We start from the raw sequence: 20,413 nt of genomic DNA on the forward strand, positions 1-20,413 counted from the left end.
TGTGTGTGTGTGTGTGTGGAAGAGTGGTGATAGATGACTGTGTTTCTGATAATGGGATTAATACGGTAATGCGAGTAATTGCAAGCCTGTTTACAACTCTTTATCGATAAATTTAACTGGGCAGGAATAAAATAAATGAGTACATATTAAAAAAATGCCTGTACCTGGATTGTACGGTATGTTTGCGAACGCGCGCAAGAGAGAGAGAGAGAGAGGTGTAAATTGGCATCTATATTTCAGTAAGAACATAGGGAACACACGAGCAACTAGTTTAATCTCCATTTATCGGTCCACAGCTGCATACAGATCATATGCTGTAGTTGATATACGTTAATACACAAATTGTTGTTGACAAAACCTATAATTATATATTACTAATAGTTAAACAGCAGAATGGTGGATTAGACGTGTCTTTTTAATCTCACAAGCATTGTTATGTACTATCTCTCGATCACGTTGAAGAATCAGAAGTAATTACTAGTATTTCCTCGTGTAAATTGTATTGACATATTCCAGTCCTTCTCATATGGTTTAAATAGGTTCATCAAATGTATGATGATATTTGCAGTACATGTAAATCTACATAAAGCTATAAATACATGTACGTATTACATTTATTTAGGAATTCTTTATGAATCTTAAAATGGCATCAAGCAAAGTCATCACTAACATAGCTGCTATAGTTTCTGTGACATTCACAAACACTAATTATAATATTAAATAATAATGTCATAATTCATATGACTAATTGCAAGGGGCCCCGAGTGGCCGAGTGGTCTAAAGCGCTCGCCGTTACGGATCACTGCCATCTCACCTCTGTCTGCGTGAGTTCGAGTCTCAGCCTCGGCTAACGTTGGTACGTGAGAAAGCCTGCCAGTAGCTTCTCGTGGGTCGGTGGTTCTTCCCGGGGTTTTCCAGGGTTCTTCCTCCACCAATTATACTGGCCGCCATGTATAGCCTATCTTGTGCTGAAAAATGGCGTTAAACCCTACAACGACAACAAGTAATTGCAACAAATAATACTATGACACTATAGTACTTTTATGAAATGAAAGAGGCAGTATCTTTTTTAAAAAACTATTTCCACTTTTCGAAAATTATGTTCTCTTTACCGTAAACAGATTTCAGTTACTTTATATAATTCTGTCATGGCTGTACAAAAACAGAATTTACATTAAATGTCATAATAATCTCAATCTGGCCTGTTTTATTGCATTTAATACTAGTTAGGATTGATATATGTTGTGAATAAAGTTATTTGTTGCAGTATATTGAATATTTAAATATGAACTGTACAGTATATTGAAAACGATGTTGGTAATTCAGAAGATTCTGATCTTTTCCTTCATACATCAAGATTTATTTATATAAATGTCAGCTGAAATATCATGTAAAACCAGCAAAGTATTACACTATTAAACTTATTTTAAACATTAAATAATGTTTCTTTAAAGCATGTGTTATATACCTTTTTGATTAATAATAATAATAATGATAATAATAATAATAATAATAATAATAATAATAATAAGAAGAAGAAGAAGAAGAAGAAGAAGAAAATAATAATAATAATAATAATAATAATAATAATAATAACAATAATACTAATAATAAAATATCATGGCCTGCCAGTAGCTTCTCGTGGGTCGGTGGTTCTTTCCTGGGTTTTCCAGGGTTCTTCCTCCACCAGTTATACTGGCCGCCATGTATAGCCTATATTGTGCTGAAAATGGCGTTAAACCCTAGAACAACAACAACAATAAAATATCATGACGAAGATGACATAGACAAATTGATTGTGAACAGCTTATTAAGCCCTTACTTCAAATGTTGAAATTATTGATATTGGATAATATATTTTAATATAGAAACAGCTCTATTTTAAATATTCTACTAATAATATTCTACTAATAACTTCGTCGGCTCCTAATCATATGTAATTGGTAATACGAAGTATATATTTATGGTAGTATGTACATGTGTACGTCTCTGTAGGCGTTTGTAATTTGGGGCCTATATAATGTGCCATTTCACATATTTCCATACTCATTCTTGATATATCACTTTCTATGTTAACTTTATGAGTTTACTTTTTGGCACATTGTTGATATATTCAATTGACATTACTGCCGTTGGTAACCCGGGAATTCTGCCTCTTCAGTCCACAGTCAGGAGAATGTCTAGTTTTGATTTATTTGTGATGCAAGTGCTTTTTCAGGATTGTGCTATTCTTTTTATAAATGTTTAAAAGAGTTAAAATCTCTAATGAAATTCATGCAGTCATCCTGTTGTAATACGTTTACATAGTTCGCGAAAGTAGATATGTAAATACCATTATATTTAAATTCGATGTCATGGCATGGAGAGTTAGAATCCTAGTTTCATTGATCTCTTGATGCATACAAGGGTCTGTTTTCTCCACAGTACTTTGTACTTTACCCCAAAAATAAACAATTTAAATGTGAAATGAGCCTTTCAAACATATGTAATATATTTAACGAGTCGGGAACGTGTCTGATTAAGGCATATAAACATTCCGTACAGACGTTGATAACTTCAGTAAAGACGAAATTAAATTTTAAAGGAAGATTATCAAGGATTAAACCTACTTCTGGAGTAAAAACAATTGTTGGCCAAACAGTATGGAAACATCATATTCAGGGAAGAGACGTAATAAGGATGAAGAAATGCGGATATTGTTAGTTTGACCACTGCTATGTAAGAAAACGTCAATAAATACGGGAAGGAATTTTAATTTTCGCCAAATAAAGAAATGTAAAGGAACAGTGAAGAAACTAAAACAAATTCAGGAAAAAAGAAAACAAGTCGATAATAGTAGATATGAATTTAAACAATATGATCATGCTAGATTGTCCATGGATGGCATAATTGATTACAATCATGAATACCAGTCTAGGATGGGGTTTGCAGCGATCTGACATATACTGAATATAATCGTTTTGGATGAATAAATTACCCTACCAATTAATTTAATGTTGCTTCGAGACTTTTGAATGAAATTCATTAGCAGATATTAATACAACAAAGAAAGTTGCTGAAGAAATTCGCAGTTATTATGTTGGAATGAAGCAGACGATTTACAAAGCCAGGGTCTTTAATTTCCCTCCGTCATGCTTTCAATAAGGTTTACATTATGCGAGCGGTTTTCATCGTTCTGTCATATAATACTGGCAAAATATTTTTTCATGTTTCTATTCAGGCATTGAAATTTAATCAAGATAATACCAGTACAATGAATACTATATAAAATTTATTTCAATTATGGTTAAATATCCAATAGTTAAAGATAATAATTTATCTAACGTTTATATTCCAATACATTATGAACCCTCCATTATATTTAAACATCTAATTATTGCGCACATATACACTTATCACATCGTATAACTTGAACGTTATTCATTTGTACAATGTAATGGCTTATAGCTTTGATTTATCACCATGTTCATATTTTAATCCGATTTTTAGTTATTTACGTCTATTGATAATAGGTTCTATTACTGCAAATATTTCTTGCGCAATTCATTTGTGTATATATGAATGATATGACATCTGTATACCGTTACAAACTGAAAATGTGAAATTGGTTCTGCAGAATTAAATAGAAGGAGAAAAAAGAGAACATAAAATGTGACCACAGAAAGGGAAAGGGACGGAATCCACAACCGTCTCATCATTAGCACGACGGTCTAACCAACTTAGCTTAACTGTATGTCTTTATTATACAAATACTGTGCACAGTTATATCTCTCTGCTGTAAATCTGATGTTAAATCTTTATGGAAAATGGTTGTATTTATTGTCGGCAATCGCGTATAGTATTAGTAGTAGCCATATATATATATATATATATATATATATATATATATATATATATATATATATATATATATATATATATTAAAGCCGTCCCCATCACAAACATCCTTATATATAAGTAACCAAAGTTATATTTTATGCTGATTATGATGTAACATACAAAGCAGTTACTGAATATATGATCTTTGAGGCTCGATCCAATTTTTTGTGTTTATTGTTTATACTTATAATAACAATTACTTAGAATTAACGCCTATAGTCGTATTCGATGCAATTATTGAACCCATTAGATCAGAAGCCAATTAAAGCCTTTAATGATGAGTAAGATTTAGGTTGTGGTTAGTGGTTCTGTTTTTCTTCAGTTTGAGTGTGAGTGTTTTAGAGACCTACAGGCTGGTCTTCAACAAAACTCATATTGATCCTGCTGGTGTTGCTGTTTGAGTTCATTACCGGTTCTACACAATATTTTGAACCATCAGTCGGCAGTTGTCGAACATAGATGTAGTTATTAGTACAGTCTTTGTTATTGATCATCACTAATTGTCTGCAGTCCTCTGCGTTTTGTACTGCTACTGCCCTTGATCCTCTTACTTGTAACGCATTTGGTTGTACTGCATTTTTTAGTTCTATAGTATCTTCCTGATTAGAACGTTGATGTTCGGGTTGTCTATTGCTACGTCTATGACATGAATGAGATAAATATATAAAAACATATGTTTTAGACAAACATTAATAGAAACCAAAAATCATAAATTTTAAAAGAAAATCGGAAATCGTATTAAATTCCAAAGATTGCAATTAAAGTAAGATTGTACGGGTCTTTAAATAATAACTGAATAAATTGGCTACTTAAGAAATAAAACAACACCTCAACATTAAACATAATATTATAATCATAATCATTAATCTTTGTCTCTTTACATCTATTAATGTATATCTGCCTATCTCTATTTACTCTGTCGACGCATAATGTATCTAAACGGAGCTATCCGCAGTCTCTAATGTATGTCTCTTTATGAAACAGGCATGATGGATGTAAACAAAATGTATATTTAGATCATTTGCAAAGTATTACAGTCATTTGAAACAATCTAGTTTCCTGACAGTACAATTAATACATTATGCTTTGTGCTTGGCTTTTTAGAAGGTTCCCTTTCGATTTCAGTCCACTTTGTTCGCTATTAGTTGATAAGAGACAAGAGCGGATTGCATATACTTTACCTAATGCACCAACAGCGGATACTAAATATTTCTGATGCAATTGTTGCCACCCCTCCTATAACGCTTGAAACAATAGTTCCAGTAATGCTACATCCGTCAACAGCAGGCTGAAGTAGAGGCAGATGATACATATATTATTGCTTATTCTTACGTATTCAAGTTTTTTCTTAAAGTCAAAAATGTTGTTATATCTTTCTTCTACGTGGATATATTAAATTTATTCCAATATGAATTTTTGGCATGGAAACGCACAGCTACTTGTTTGAGGGCAAATACAAAGAAAATGAGGATATATTAATAACTGCTGGCGTCAAAAAGCCAGTTTACGTGCCACTTCCACGTTGAGTAGGATTACGCTATTGAAACATTGTTTAAAATATTTGATAAAGCACACTGTCCAATAAATGGTTCAAATATGGAGGGAAAGATTAATATACACTGTAAACGAACAATGATATTTTTTGTCCTCAATGCCAACCAATGCAATCTCAGTACACAGTCGGACGGTAAAAAAACGAGATGAAGGATACAAAATGTAAATGACAGAACATGCTTAAAGCGGTATTTCGTTGAATAGTGTAACACTTTAATTGCGTATATAGGTTAACCAATATAATTAATTACCAAATGTAAGAATCACAAGCACTTAAATGCATCCCTGGATTCGCTTTATTACCTCTTTGGAATTAATTCAGAATTTTGTTTCTGAATACTAACTCTTTCGTGACAAGAATATTTTCATTATAAACAAAATGACGTAATGGGACAAGCTTTACAAAGAAGACCTAGGTATAGATACATTCCATGCCTAAATTGGAAATCTGCAAGATAGGATAATATACATTATTAAGATAAAAAGAGACCAAGAATAGAAATAGACAAACATACAAAATATTTTCAATCTGTACTGTATACAGACATACATACATATATATTCTTAGACTCTAAAATAAAATTGATGGACATCATCCAAAGTGTGATTCCAAGATGTTCCACTTCAGATTTAATAATGTCAGTTTGCATAACTTATAGACGCCTTCACTAAAATGCCAACATGCGAAGGAAATGATGAATCGCTAGAATTGGTTATGTCAAATCAAATCTTTGTTTCTGCATACCTTTACTAATGAGATTTGACCAACATCCCATTGCCTTGCATTTGTGATGTAGGATCGCATTGACCTTGGTTTCAGAAAGCACGCAAATCTCATTGCGTTTTTTGGCCTCCATGTTCAGGGCTACGAGTCAGATGCCATTGCCGATGAGGTCGACGATGGTTAATGTCATCAGGCCTTATTACCTGCACATTCAGAGTACTGTTGGCATTGTCGACAAGATTATCGGCACTGCTCTATTTTACAGAGACCACGCCGCTGCTCATACTCGTGACGTAAGTCGGTCTCAACCTCATAACCTTTTTCAAAGTAAAAGCCTTAGAAATCCGCTGAAACAACAAGTTCGTTGAAAATCAACAAGACAAATCCTCTATACAAATATTACATTACAGTGTAATTGTTCTGTTTTTGGTGCGGGTAGAAGTTGAACACCTCTGATTTGTACTGGCAAGATTGCGATGATCTCAAAGAATATGTTAATTTCATTGATATATAAAATCCGAAAAAGTGTTTCCAACACTCTCTCGACGAGCCATTATTTGCTTTTCGGGCTGATTACGGTGATACGGCCGAGAGCTATGACTTCTTCGAACAAAACATGAACAGTTTAAAACGTCTTTCGCCGATTTCCATGGATTCAAAGTGGTGCATCTATTTTCGCAAACCTCCAACAGGCGTGAATATGTTGGCTAATACGTATATGACCTTTAAAGCGGGTCTGGTGACTGAGCTTTCTGTGTTTAAAAAAGATAGTCTCGCTGTCGGGGTTGAAACCTCTGGCTTAAACATGAACGATTCCAGGTTGGGTACTAAGAAAGCCAGGGTCATTTCGACAAATAACGAGCTTGTCGTCCTGTGCGTGGTAGTCTTCGGTTTCAACGGTGATAGCGTGCTATTTTTTAGCTCTCGAGTTTCATCTAAATTGTGTATTGTTAGCTCATGAGTGACGACTTCAATTATATGCCCCAATTTGTTTCTCCATAGGAGACGGTGCAGACAGCCAAGTGAGACTCGCCACCCACATGAATCGCTTGAAGCTAATTTTTAATTATTTCTTCAACAATGTTTACAATTCCGTTAGTTTGGTCGAGCTGAATATAGAGCCGCGGGACGTAATGTGTGTATTTGACTTCGAAAACCACGCGTGTCTGAGGGCAAATATCATAAGAAAATACGAGTAGTATTAAGGAGATATAATATATTGTGTTACTAAATGAGACGTTGATCTGTCTACCCGAATATGTTGCACAGCACATCAGGAAAGGTGATGATTGGTTAAGCAGGAATTGACTGTGGATTGGGCAGATGAAATATATTGCACTGTATAATGTCAGTTCATATCAGTTGTTTTGGAGTCATAGGACAACTTGAGGATAATTCAATAGAAAACACATTCACAGCATTCGCGCGAGCACCAATGTCATGATATAGTATTGCTGAAAGTACTAAACCTTGATATAGATTCAAAATACACAATGGAAAGGAATTGCGAACAACGGTGTAACATTAAAATGTAATTATAGTTTGTCAGAACTAATTCAACCTTTCTAGCTGATACGCGACCATTGAATGAGGCGTTAGCGTTTACAATCACCTAGTATTAGGCATACCAACTATTTTCAAGTTGTCTTCCGTGCAAGAACGGTTTTCACACATATGCAATGCTTCCTGCCAGGTAAAACCGCTTAGAAGGCCTCGAAAACAGCGTCGATCTGGTCGCTTATAAGAGCTTTTTGCAATACGTTCGGAGTTGGTGAAAATTTAGATTCGAGGGGAAATCACAGTGCGATCGAAGGCTTCGGTGTAATCTTCAATTGCATCGACAGCAGTACCATCAACTCGACTCCTGGCAGGGTTCGTGCCTCCAACGTGTACGGATTTGAAAACTTGAGTACGCACACTATCGACAACTTTATGTAGGCTGATGATGCTAGAAACGGATTTGTGTACTTTATTCTTGATCGGTCAAAGGGATCTTCTGCAGTTAGGATGGAGCAACTCAATGAACGTAGCATATTATACATATGAGAGATATTTAGCCAAATAATAAAGGGACGAATGGCCTTTAGCGGCCACAGGCACTTCCAGGTCAATGCAAACGATATAAAAAACTCCCCGACCCATCTCAAAAAAGACGTTGAGGTTATCGAGTATCTGAAGGGCAGAAAACGCACTCATGGGTTACCTTTACATGATTCGAATTAAGCTGGAGTTCACGATCTTCATCCAAGATGGCTATACTAGCAAACTTAACAAAGACGACACTGTGCTACGAACATATTGCAAATAACAGCGTGATATTTAATGCTGCAAAGCTGATGACAATATTTCCAATAATTCTGAACCAGCGCCACGACCACGTTTTGTGCTCTACCTTTTAGACATTTTACCAAATCATTTTAGCCTTCTTCATTTAGCTGCAGAATGCGACCTCCTATCGATTGGCTTATCTTTTATATTTCCCTGCTGGCGAGGCTCATGTCATTCGTGGACCTAACTCAGCGTTCGTTCTTCTTTAGCAAAGTGGTTGTTGAGCTAGGAAAGCTTCGATGTTTTTCTCAATAACTCGACGCATTATTTGAAGCTCCGCTCTGTGAACAAGGATGTCTAGCATCGGGTGATGTACCGCTGATTTTCTGACGAATGTGTGCTGGGACGGCATCAGAGTGTAATGACATTTTGCTACGACACGAATCCCTTCATAATGACTCAGACATCGGATGCGATGGAAATAAGGCATATTAAAATGGGATTCGCAACATAAGAGACGAAGTCCTTCTCATGGCAAGATATTTAGCTGTTGATAAAGGAAAAAAAAGAAGATGGCAAAATGTTGGTGACAAAATATAAACAAAATGAAAGCACAAAACATAAAATCTGTCTTAAGCTTTCCTAGGTGCTGGATATATACATATCTGGCATTAGCATTATCACCTGCCGGGTATATTTCCAATTGGATATCCCACTTGAAACATATTTCTCTGATCTTTGCATATACCTTCTGGTGTTGGAATGTAACACTTGCATCGAACCCAGCGATGAAGTGACACACCAATAGAGCCACGCACCGAACGAAATACCCTGATGCTTTTTGTCGAATTCATCACTCGATCGGAGGCTCAACCCTGCATCTAGCGGCTGAGCCTCCAGTATAGTGCATAGCGAGATCATGGTCCCCTCGGATTTTTAGCTTTCACCGGAGCAGCTTCCCCAATATTCTAGCGATAATAGACATTACGTAGCGCTTATTTCAAGCTTTTACTGATATTAACAATTAAAGGATTTTCACGTTCCTGAGGCTTGCAGTACTAGGTTGTTAACCGTAAAATGAAATTTCTAACATTTATGTTTTGTTCTATGTCTGATGCTTGCAGTGTTATGATTGTGCATGTTACATAAAAGTCTCTAAATGGGCTTTCTTGTTGCCTAATGCTGGCATATAACTTGCGAAAATGATTCATTGCTCTATTTTCTGCTATTATCATGATAAGTGATTTCAGATAACCACCACAACAAATGCATTTCTTTTAATTGGTTCTGTTCCAATAACACAAATCTAGCATGGGTATACTATAGATCCTCTTTTAAAGTTGTCCATTTGCATACAACAATACTCACCAACACAGCTTGGAAGTGGGGTTGATGTGAGAGGTAGCATAACCGCACGTTGCCAGAGATCATAAAGATTGAAATCCATGCTTTTGCGTTCCATCTTTGATGTGCCGAATTTCAATGAATTACATGAAGTAATATTCGTGTTCTTGAACGTTTTAAATCAAATCAAATCAGAAATACATCTCCTGTCCGTAAACGGGAACACTGTGCTAAACAAAAATTGACAACGGAAAAGCAAGGTCGATTTGTGGTGGTTTCCATGAGATTTATACATCATCGACATATACGACCATCAAAACATATAGGAACGAACCCGTACTTTTGCGCCAATCGCATTTGAACAACGCAAAGGAATGAAAGAACAAGCTCATGATAAAGCGGCAGCACGAAAGAAACAAAAAGCCAGTTATGACGGTTTAAGAGAAAATTGTGAATGCAACTTTTCGGGCATTATAAAATACAGTTTGAGTCACAATAAGGTAAACAAAGTTTGTAAATTGTTTTGAATTTTAATCTTACAAATAGGAGACGGAAACAAATTACATTCTTAAACAAAGCACACATTACTTTGATTTCGTGCCATCATAAAATAGTATTATGTGCAAAAGAAATCAGTTTATATATATATATATATATATATATATATATATATATATATATATATTCGAGCACATCATAATATATATCAAATTTGTAACCTCATAATCTACACTCATTCTAATAAAAAGCACAAATATAGTTGTAGCATTATGTATTTACATTGAAAAGCTTTATTGTTTTTACCATATTGATTTAATATATAGCTATTCAGCAATGCCCTGGTATTTCGACTTTTGCTGATTCTTTAACTTACTAATCTCTGAAAATAAACTGCTGCATCTTTTATTTATCGAAGTAGCTGATGGACCTTACATTGTTTAATATATATATATATCCACCAATATATATATATATATATATATATATATATATATATATATATATATATAGAGAGAGAGAGAGAGAGAGAGAGAGAGAGAATTTTATGACGCAAAAATGGTACGTAAATACATATATAACGTTTCGTATATCTTATTAGCAGAAGGATAATAACCTTTTGTGCGCATATCAAATATTAAGAGTCAAAGTAATGAGAACCTTTATCCATTTCAAATACAAACTAAGCCGATGATAAGAAACGAGTATACGGTATAGCTTGTCTATACACAAGATCAAAAAATAGAATGAGACGGAAAAGACATACAGAAGACACAAGCATAATATAACATACAGTTGGTGCAAGAAAAGAATGTCATGCAATTGAAGTTGCCTCAACTGTCCCTTCTATAATCTGTACTCCTCTGCAGATGTGCCAAATAGTTCGTTTAACAAGTACACCACCTGATATTGGTCACGTAGGTAAAATGGTCAAACATTTAGTACCTACTGTGGTTTTTATTTTGTTTCTAGATCGTCCGGCTTCCGTCTAAGTAGGGCTTACTATGATACATTGCCCCGAAGATAAACTCGGAAATACACATGATCGGTTCAACTTTTTTGTTTTCTAAAGTATGAGAATCATGTAAAAATATCAAACCTCCGAGGCAAATGTACCTTTATGACGATTCTATAAAGTTCAATCTGAACATTGTCTGTATACTATTTATAGTGCGCTGTCATAAACACAATAATAGCAACAATGCAAATTAGAGTTAAAATAAGAATATCTGCATTTTATTATACTCTAGGAGTTTGCTTATGGAAAATATGTGGAACTGTGCATTTGCGTAATAATGAGGAACACCAAGTTACATTCGTTTAATAATCACTATATATTATACATACAGACGTGTATATATATATATATATATATATATATATATATATATATATATATATATATATATATATATATATACTGGGAGTACTCTGTAATTGAGATGTGGAGGCTGAAGTTGTGAAGTTATTGTCTAGATGAATTCAGGACTGGTTTTAAAATATTGTTAAATTTAATTTACTAACTTACTTTAAAATAACTTGTTCTTATATGGTTATTTTAACCAGTCACCTATTTCATTGCTTTTGTAATTTTTGTTTAGCGACAGTACTGATAATTCATATGTTTCTCAAAACGACGAAAACATATACCATTGGAATTTAATCTAATTTAGCAATTTTAGGTTTAGTGATGTTTGCATAATTCATTGCATATTTCATGGTCGCTGACATGTTTTGAAAAACCAGGACATAATTGGCTCCATAACGTCAGTGAAGACTGACGGACAACTTGTAAATTTCTATATGATGTGTTCTTTTAGCAGTCGTTCATCACATTATGTCGCAGAAGTACATACAACGGTATTCATTCCTATTGAAGTAAACAGCTAAATTATCCCCATTACGCGTTTAAAGGAAACAAATCAACTGAATGTTATCTTACGATTCGAGCCAGATGATCAGTCATATTTGTGGCGAGAGGTGTTCATTCATGTTACCAATTTCCAATGATTTGGGTTTTGTGTTAACATTATTGCAATATTGCTAATTCGAGCTATCGAATTCTACTTACATATTTTAATCAGTGAATATATGTAACAGTTTAATAGATGTTAAACTTATCGTTTTAAACTTACATAAATTTCCAAATCACACGCTTCTGGGTAATTTTATATTAGGGATGGAAGATAGTAAGAGTGGTTTATATATATCTAATTCAACTATTGACATTGCCATATTCTAAAACATACTTACGGGTACACTGGAAGTACTTTGTAATTGAGACGGGGTCGCTGGAGTTGTGAAGTTATTGTGTACACTATCTGTGGACTGCTTTAAAAAATAATGGCAAATATAATAAACAAACGTACTTTAAAAACAACTTATTCTGATATGGTTATTTGAATGAGTATCTATTTCATGTCCTTTGCAATTTTAACAATCCTCGTAAGTTAACCTCCCAACAATAACCAAATTAGTGTCAAAACGTATGTTTTTGATAACGTCGAAAACAGATACCATCGAAATTTAAGATAATTTAGCAATATTAGGTTTAGTTATGTTTGCGTTATTTATTACATAATTAATGGTCACTGAAATATTTTGAAACATTTCTCTAAATAATTGGCTCCATTAAATCATTGAATCTTGACAAAAATGTACATTTTGAAATGCGAAACTGAAGTCTACTTTGATATTTTAATCAGTGGATACGTAACTTAATCAGGCAACACCTATGCCAGTTTAGTAAATGTTAAACTTATTGTTTTAAACTTAAGTGAATTATGAAACCACGCGCTTCTGGGTCATTTGAAATTAGGGATGGTAGGTGGTGAGAGTGGTTTTAGGTATAATCACAATCATATTTCCGGTGGAATCATTGGATCATAAAGTTCAATTGACGTTAAACTCATCACGTAGAGTAAGATTATCTTCAAAATAATGAAATGTTTTAGTAAACATTTTAATATATATATATATATATATATATATATATATATATATATATATATATATATATATATATATATTTCCATCCTTTTGCATCCATGCTACAATCCGAAAACAGCTGTTGCATATATATATATATATATATATATATATATATATATATATATATATATATATATATATATAGAGAGAGAGAGAGAGAGAGAGAGAGAGAGAGAGAGAGAGGGGGGGAAAGAGAGAGAGAGAGAGAGAAACAAACAAATTAACACTGATAGTTTCATTCACTTGGAAACGAACAAGCGTGGCACATCTAATTAGATATTTGCGCTTGTTATATCTTCTTACATTGCACATTTATACGTACATAAGTGAGCGAACTTGTGGACATATCTGTTACATTTTCGGCTTTCGATCTCGGTAGCTTATTCAAAAATAGAAGCAAGATGATAATCGGATGATTGAATATATCCACTGATCCCAAATAATCTGTAAAATTAAAAATGACATATATGTACCTACATTTGTCTCTAATATAAAATAATAATAATTAATTGGCAATACACTGTAGAAGGATTATACCATAATTATCTATTTCAGCAGTTCCATAAATAGTTTATATTATTATAATCTGCATGACGTATCTGTGTCCTAATACGATTATCATACATATATTTGGTATGGTCCGATTACTCTCTGAAAACGATTATATCATGTTCATTTTACATTGGTTTTCCCTGGATTAAAATGGAACTACTGTTTCGATCAAAGGATGGTTAACAATTATTCTTTCAAGTAAGGTAGGATTTGCACAAAATATTTTGAATATTTTGAATATTATTTAATAAAATGACGAAGTTATTTTCTGCACCCGTATCTATCCCGTAAAACTGGTTACCAGACTTATCTTTGCTATAAATCTCTGAATATGTTCTTTAATTGTTTATGTGTTGTGCTGTTTCTTTCTGTCTGATATAGTCGGATAGTGTTGGGCTACATTGATAGAGTTTCACGGGTATGTGATGTATGTCAACCACTATTTGGGCAATTGGTGTCATTCTGTCCAGAAGTAATCTGCGACTGTTTTATTTTAAACGTTTCTTCTGGAAATACAGGTTAATACGACTACATTTTTGAAAATGGACAAACAAACAAAAAACAAATGAAAACAACACGAGAACCATACTGTTTCTGTTTTGCCTAACGTTTAAAGAAAGTTATGATTAGTGATATGAAATAATACAAAGTGACAGGGAAACATCTTTTATTATTGGAAACTACTGGTTCGACTCTGTACTATCAATATCAAATAGTTCTTATATTTGTATATATTTCATCAGAAAGATATTCTATTGATGACAATCGTAAAGAACATCAAATTTATTATTAAGAAATTGAATCTATATCTTAAGATGCTGATTTTGTCCTGATTGGGAACTTTAATGCTCTTATAAAAGATTTTCTTGACTTCATATATGAAGATACACTGGAATATTTACTAAATGCTGATGACTTGTACGATGACCATAATTAAAGTTTGTCATGTATTACAAAAGAACATTGAGAGAATTAACTCTTTTGCAGAAATGACACAATTTTATTATGCATTTACTTAATGTTAGGCTTCATAAGGATGAAAATGTAACATGAATTGCGAATAATGGCATCAGCATAGCAGATTACATTGTAGCATCTCCATCATTGTTTTCATTTATATCAGACTTTGATACTGATGACAGGGAAGACCCCTCCGATTTTCCAATCAGATTAGAAGATATTATGTATGTTAGGTATATAATGAATAAGATGGTGGCGTTATGAATTCAAGGACGGTGATGACGATAAGGATCGGTACTTTTGCCAATTAGATTACACAAATATGCAATCTTTGTTCTAATCTTTGAAGAGAATGTATTCAACATATTCAGGATATCACACATTTAATAGATTTATTTATCACCGATATATACAACAGTTTGTGTCTCAACATAAGGGAATTTGTCTTCAATTTCTGCCACTGAATCTGTCAATTTTGAGGTCACAGCCACGGCTTTTGCTTAAAGACAGGTATATTACCAAACTAGATAACCATTTAGGCAAATATAGATTTATGAACCTAACTGTTTATCTAGTCGAAAACATTTACATTAGAAAATCTTTCAAAAGAGTGTGTCAATTGAAAAAGTCTGTATATGAAAAGTAAGAAGGTGATAAATTGATACAGTCAGGAAGTGACCCTAAACAAATTTGGAACGTGTTAAATGAACATATTATATCCGGATAACTGTAAGTGGATTTTACGTAACAAATAATGACTGTCTTGATTATTTGCGTTCCTTGTTAATGTTTAACAGAGATGAAAATTTTAACCACGAAAAGGGTACTGCTCCAAATAAAAATGATCATTTCGTAATGAATAAACCAATTACAACATAAAACTCCAGACCCCACATATCTGGGTTAATTGTTATCAGTTGTAAACACCGTGCATGTGTTCATTTCTTGCTGTGCTCTCTAAATCAGTCCTAAACAATTTGAAAGTTTCACGTAGTGGTCAAAAACTATGTCTATTGTTTTATAAATCTATGGTATTAAACTAAGCAATATAAAAACGCGAAAACCAAAATGTTTTAAAGAATTCAATAAATAATTTAAAAAGTGAAGTTGTACAAGGAACGTACAGTAATGTGAATTTAAATCCCAGTTGAAGTGTAAGTAGCTCCAATTAAGATCCAGTGATGAAGTACCTGTATTGAATATGTTACGTGCCTGTAGTCTCGTACATGATAATGAGCTAATGGTATAGAATGCAGCAATTTGTTAGTAATCTTTTTCATGTATCACAATAATATGATCAAAAAGGTTCTCGACTGTCCTTCACTATAGATCTAAATTAATAACTGAGTATTATTGAGCAATTTGTACTTCCAGTAGATACTTCAAATAAACAATCCAACAGATTATAAACGAAACTGAACAACGAGACTGATTCTGCTTCGAATGTTTAGGAATGAATGAATAATCTTACGTGAACAAGTTAAAATACCTCTCCACTCTCTATTACTATTTTCTGGAAAAACTTAATGAAACATTTCTTTGCTATAACTATTTAGGGTCAAAATCAAGACGGTACCTTTAACTCAAACTTAAGTAAAGGTGTCGTCAACTAATAATGTTTTGGATATTTAATTTATAACCTTAGATAAATATTAGCTGCATATTATTTTGTTTACCGAATATGCTACGTGGACCGTTGACGTGATTTTAGACTATATTCAATTACAAACTACAGATATACATAATATATAATTATTTAAAAAGCCAACAAACGATAGAAGTTAAATATGGATTGCACCTCCCCTCATAAAGAACGACACAATTATACAAGACACCTCTCTTTTAGATATTACTCAATATACAAAATTGCATAAGATGATGTCTTACAAATGATACTTTTACTTGTTTATAGAACCATCAACGTCTTTTTTAGAACCCATTCATGATGCAGTTCCGACAGCCCCTAATTCCACAGGTTCTGCAACCGCTGGAACCATTCATGCCAACAATGATTGAATGGCTACAATGAATATAAATATTCCACCAGACTTTTACATTTGTGTCACCTCTGACTTGATAACTTTAATGTGTAGTCCAGGAAGTGAGAATGACCAAGTAAGGCAAGTAGTTTTTGAGAAGTCCACGTCAAATGTAAGGCCAAGCTATATACTAAATAACCCATTTTATACCCATCACTCGTACACCAAATTAATGTGAATTAATGTTTGTTGTAAAGAATACTGTAGATATAATAGGTTTGTCATAAATATTCAGTATAGCACGTGAGGAAGCATAGTGGGATATTTTTGTCTTTTAAAAACTTAACTCGATTAAAAATATGAAACTGTAGAGAGCCACCCATGGAAACTACAAAGAGTGTTAGTTCCACGTAAAAGGCAAATGTATTGTTGTCACTTTTATCCTTTGCATCATTCAATATTGTAAATATCGGACTCAGAAGACTCAGTATTAACCTTCTATTTACGAATATGTGTAGTCGCGCATCCACCCCGTTGCAGGTTGGTCTTTTACACTGAAAACGTACGTTTCGTGTGAAACACGCAGAGGATAACGGTGTTAGGAACTATATATCAGTGAATGAACAAAGTTATGTGCATTTTCGTTATCTCATTTATTCTTTCCTTATTTAAAATGGTATGAGGATACAAACAAAGTTGGAGGTATATTAAGACAATATCTAAATATTATGAATACATCACTAGATTTAGTAAGATTTGGACATATTTTGCCGAGGTACTGCCCATGTTAAGTTAGCAAACTCCGATGGTGCAAGCAGTTAACATGTTCACCTCGGTAGCACTATCAAAATCCATCGATGACACAAATAATCATTGCTATGTTACCCTGTAAATGGAGATACAGATCAAGTTACACAGCTTGCCAGTTCAGGTGAACGTTAGTAAAAATGCAAAAAATCTCGCAAATACTGAAATAAATTAAAAAATATCACAGTATTATGGTAGCTTGTACTTCGAATGTATGATTTATATATTTATTTATTTAATAAGATTGCTTTGTTTGGCTCCATCATTGTATCCAAGTGTAATCTAACTTCGATTTAATGTATTATCTCATAATCTTAACCATACTGGACCGCATGCTTTGAATACTTAAAATTCATATAACCGAGTTGCAACTTTCTTGAATTATAAGTTTTGTTTCGTCTCTTTCTAACATTACTCATAATATATTGAATATCAACAACGAATAAAATCTGTCTTCAACTAAGCTGATCATCTGAAAATGTAAGTTACTGCTCTCTATTTCTCTTCCAAAGAGAATAAGTGTATACAATATTTTAAATTTTTGCAATCAGACGTTCGCTCCTTTAACGACTTTAATACATAGTCATGCAGCGTTGGGCAAAACTTCAATTTATTCAACACATCAAAGGAATATGATGTCTGTCTTAACGTTCATTACCTTTCTAACTTTTTCATTTAAAGAAAAACAGCGCTTAAGGCAATGGTTTGTACATACATATTGGGAGTGAAAGCTATACATCATAAGATTTTGATCTTGTGTCAATATATATCTTCATGGTTTTTTTACGCTGATTATTAGACCACGTGATTGATCTGTTGAAATACTTTTCTATTTTCGACTTTCAATCTGTATGTTGGCCCTTATGACAATCTAACAGCTTATACACTGAATCTATCATATGTTATGTGTTTAATTATTGTGAAAATGTAAATTAACTGCGATCAACTTACAAATACTTACCTAATTTTAAGCTTGGATCCGTTTTATTCGCGTAAATCATGTAACAATCAAGTAACAATGTGCAATATAATACAAATACGCATATATATACCAATACCAATAAACTATAATTTAAGTTCAACAGCCGCAAGGGGACAATCATTAGAATAATGAAACGTCATATTACTAAACATTTTCTTAAAATGGTTATAAATATATGTATGTATGTATATGTATATATATATATATATATATATATATATATATATATATATATATATATATATATATATATATATATATATAGATAGATAGATAGATATATAAATAGATGGATAGATAAACATATAGAGAGAGAGGAATATAAAGAGATTATGAAAATGTTAATTTATGCTTGCTAATTGTGTATGTTTTCCTAAAAGATGGCGCAGTACGTAGGAAAATCCTATTATGTCTGCAATAAAATGTTCATTTTACCTTGCGGTCGAAGCACATAACTTGTACTTAAAAAGAACAGCAATGATGACAATTTCAAGAATATGAATAACATATTGTGTATTCCTTCTGAGTGTGCACGTTTTTGCAAAATATTGAAGAAAGCAAAAAATGCAAATTGCAAGGGTAAACAAATAATATCACCTTAACATAAACGAGAAACAATTACGAGGGCAATCAGTAGTGACTTCCATATTTTAAGACTACTGCAATGCATGTATATGTGAACGACAGTCACGACAGCACATTGGAACAGTCTTTATATATATAAATGATAACAAACAGACCTTATTGACTTGACAGTATTGTGTCCAAATTCGTTTCTACGGCGTTCAAAGCATAGTTCACATACCTTAATTTTAGTCACGTTTTTCTGCTCTGTATAAACATCATGATTATTGTAATCATATATGAATTTAAGTTCTTGCTTGACATTTGATTTATACACCTAATTGTTAGACTGAAACTTTATTGATGAACATTCAAATTATTTTGCTGTTTGAACATTTGCATCGCAAATGTAGTACATGACCAGTGAAAAATCAACATTTTATATGCTAATGCTTATATAGGCAAACTAAATAATTGTATGGCATTGGTATAACTCAGCAGACTCGTTCTTCACCTTTATGATTGACCATTAGAGCTACAATATTTTCAGATCTAAAGGAGCAATATGAAGTAGTGAACATGGCACCAAAACTACCATGCACATCCTACTGTCACAAACAAAAATCAGACACGGTCATTTTAGCATGTGCTAAGCCTCAATATCGCAACATTAAAATTTCAAGTCTTTATATTGAAATGGGAACAACGTCGGGGAAAAGAACAGTTTATCTGTGGAAATAGAGAATACTATGAACAGCTTCTCTGTCCAAGGCTTGAAAAGTGAAACTAAATATACATTTAAAGTGAGGTTAGTATTTTATGATGATAAAGGAGGATGCTTCAGTAGCGTCAGTCAGAATATTGAAACTAAGCAGCATCTATCAACAGCTATCCTTAAAAAAGATACAAAGCAGAATAATTTCGAGATCTATATACTTCTACTGACCAGGTTCCATGAATAAAAATGTATAATCGTGGAAATGTGTTTTTCCGTAGGTTTAAATTACTTGCGCGTTTAAAACAAATCATAATATTCAAACTGGCAACACAAGCTGCAATATAAAATGGTAATGCGAACTCGCTTGAAAATCATTTGACAATTTCATCATCTATTGAAAACATTTGAAGACGAAATAACAAATCCCGTATGACAAATCACCTAATTACCCGCATTTTGGTATAATTACGAGGGGTACAAGAGCATTTAAAAACATTATCAGTAAATTATTAAAGGGCACTAATAATAAAAAAGATGTCAAAATAACATAACTTAAGTGATTTACAGTCTTATTATGGAGAAAGAAATAATTT

The 20,413-nt window shown here is 33.0% G+C and overlaps 1 protein-coding gene across 4 annotated transcripts; it reads right to left on the reverse strand.

Moving 5' to 3' along the window:
• Positions 1-1,198: 1,198 nt before the first annotated feature.
• On the reverse strand, positions 1,199-13,723 carry LOC149771479 (uncharacterized). 4 transcript variants are annotated; one of them, XM_089948389.1, is made up of 5 exons: positions 13,581-13,723; positions 13,124-13,197; positions 12,521-12,598; positions 5,061-5,167; positions 1,199-4,518 (listed from the first exon to the last, which is right to left on the reverse strand). In XM_089948389.1, the coding sequence occupies exons 2-5, from the start codon at positions 13,127-13,129 to the stop codon at positions 4,218-4,220; spliced, it is 492 nt and encodes a 163-aa protein (XP_089804515.1). In that variant the 5' UTR covers positions 13,130-13,197; positions 13,581-13,723; the 3' UTR covers positions 1,199-4,217. The 4 variants fall into 4 exon arrangements, with proteins under 4 accessions (XP_089804515.1, XP_089804514.1, XP_089804513.1 ...); XM_089948388.1 differs by lacking the exon at positions 13,124-13,197 and having other exon boundaries at positions 12,521-12,595; XM_089948387.1 differs by lacking the exon at positions 13,124-13,197 and having other exon boundaries at positions 13,581-13,721.
• Positions 13,724-20,413: the final 6,690 nt, after the last annotated feature.

The sequence above is a fragment of the Sinohyriopsis cumingii genome, unplaced genomic scaffold (genome assembly GCF_028554795.1).
Source record: "Sinohyriopsis cumingii isolate HCF-2022 unplaced genomic scaffold, ASM2855479v2 utg001825l, whole genome shotgun sequence".
Taxonomy (NCBI): domain Eukaryota; kingdom Metazoa; phylum Mollusca; class Bivalvia; order Unionida; family Unionidae; genus Sinohyriopsis; species Sinohyriopsis cumingii.

Coding starts and splice junctions, on each gene's coding strand:
- LOC149771479 (XM_089948387.1), bottom strand. CDS start 13,604: ATGTCCACAAGTTCGCTCACTTAT. Junction 12,599..13,580: donor CCACAAGTTCGCTCACTTAT/GTACGTATAAAT, acceptor TATTTTTTAAAG/CAGTCCACAGATAGTGTACA. Junction 4,519..5,060: donor ATCCGCTGTTGGTGCATTAG/GTAAAGTATATG, acceptor TTCATGTCATAG/ACGTAGCAATAGACAACCCG.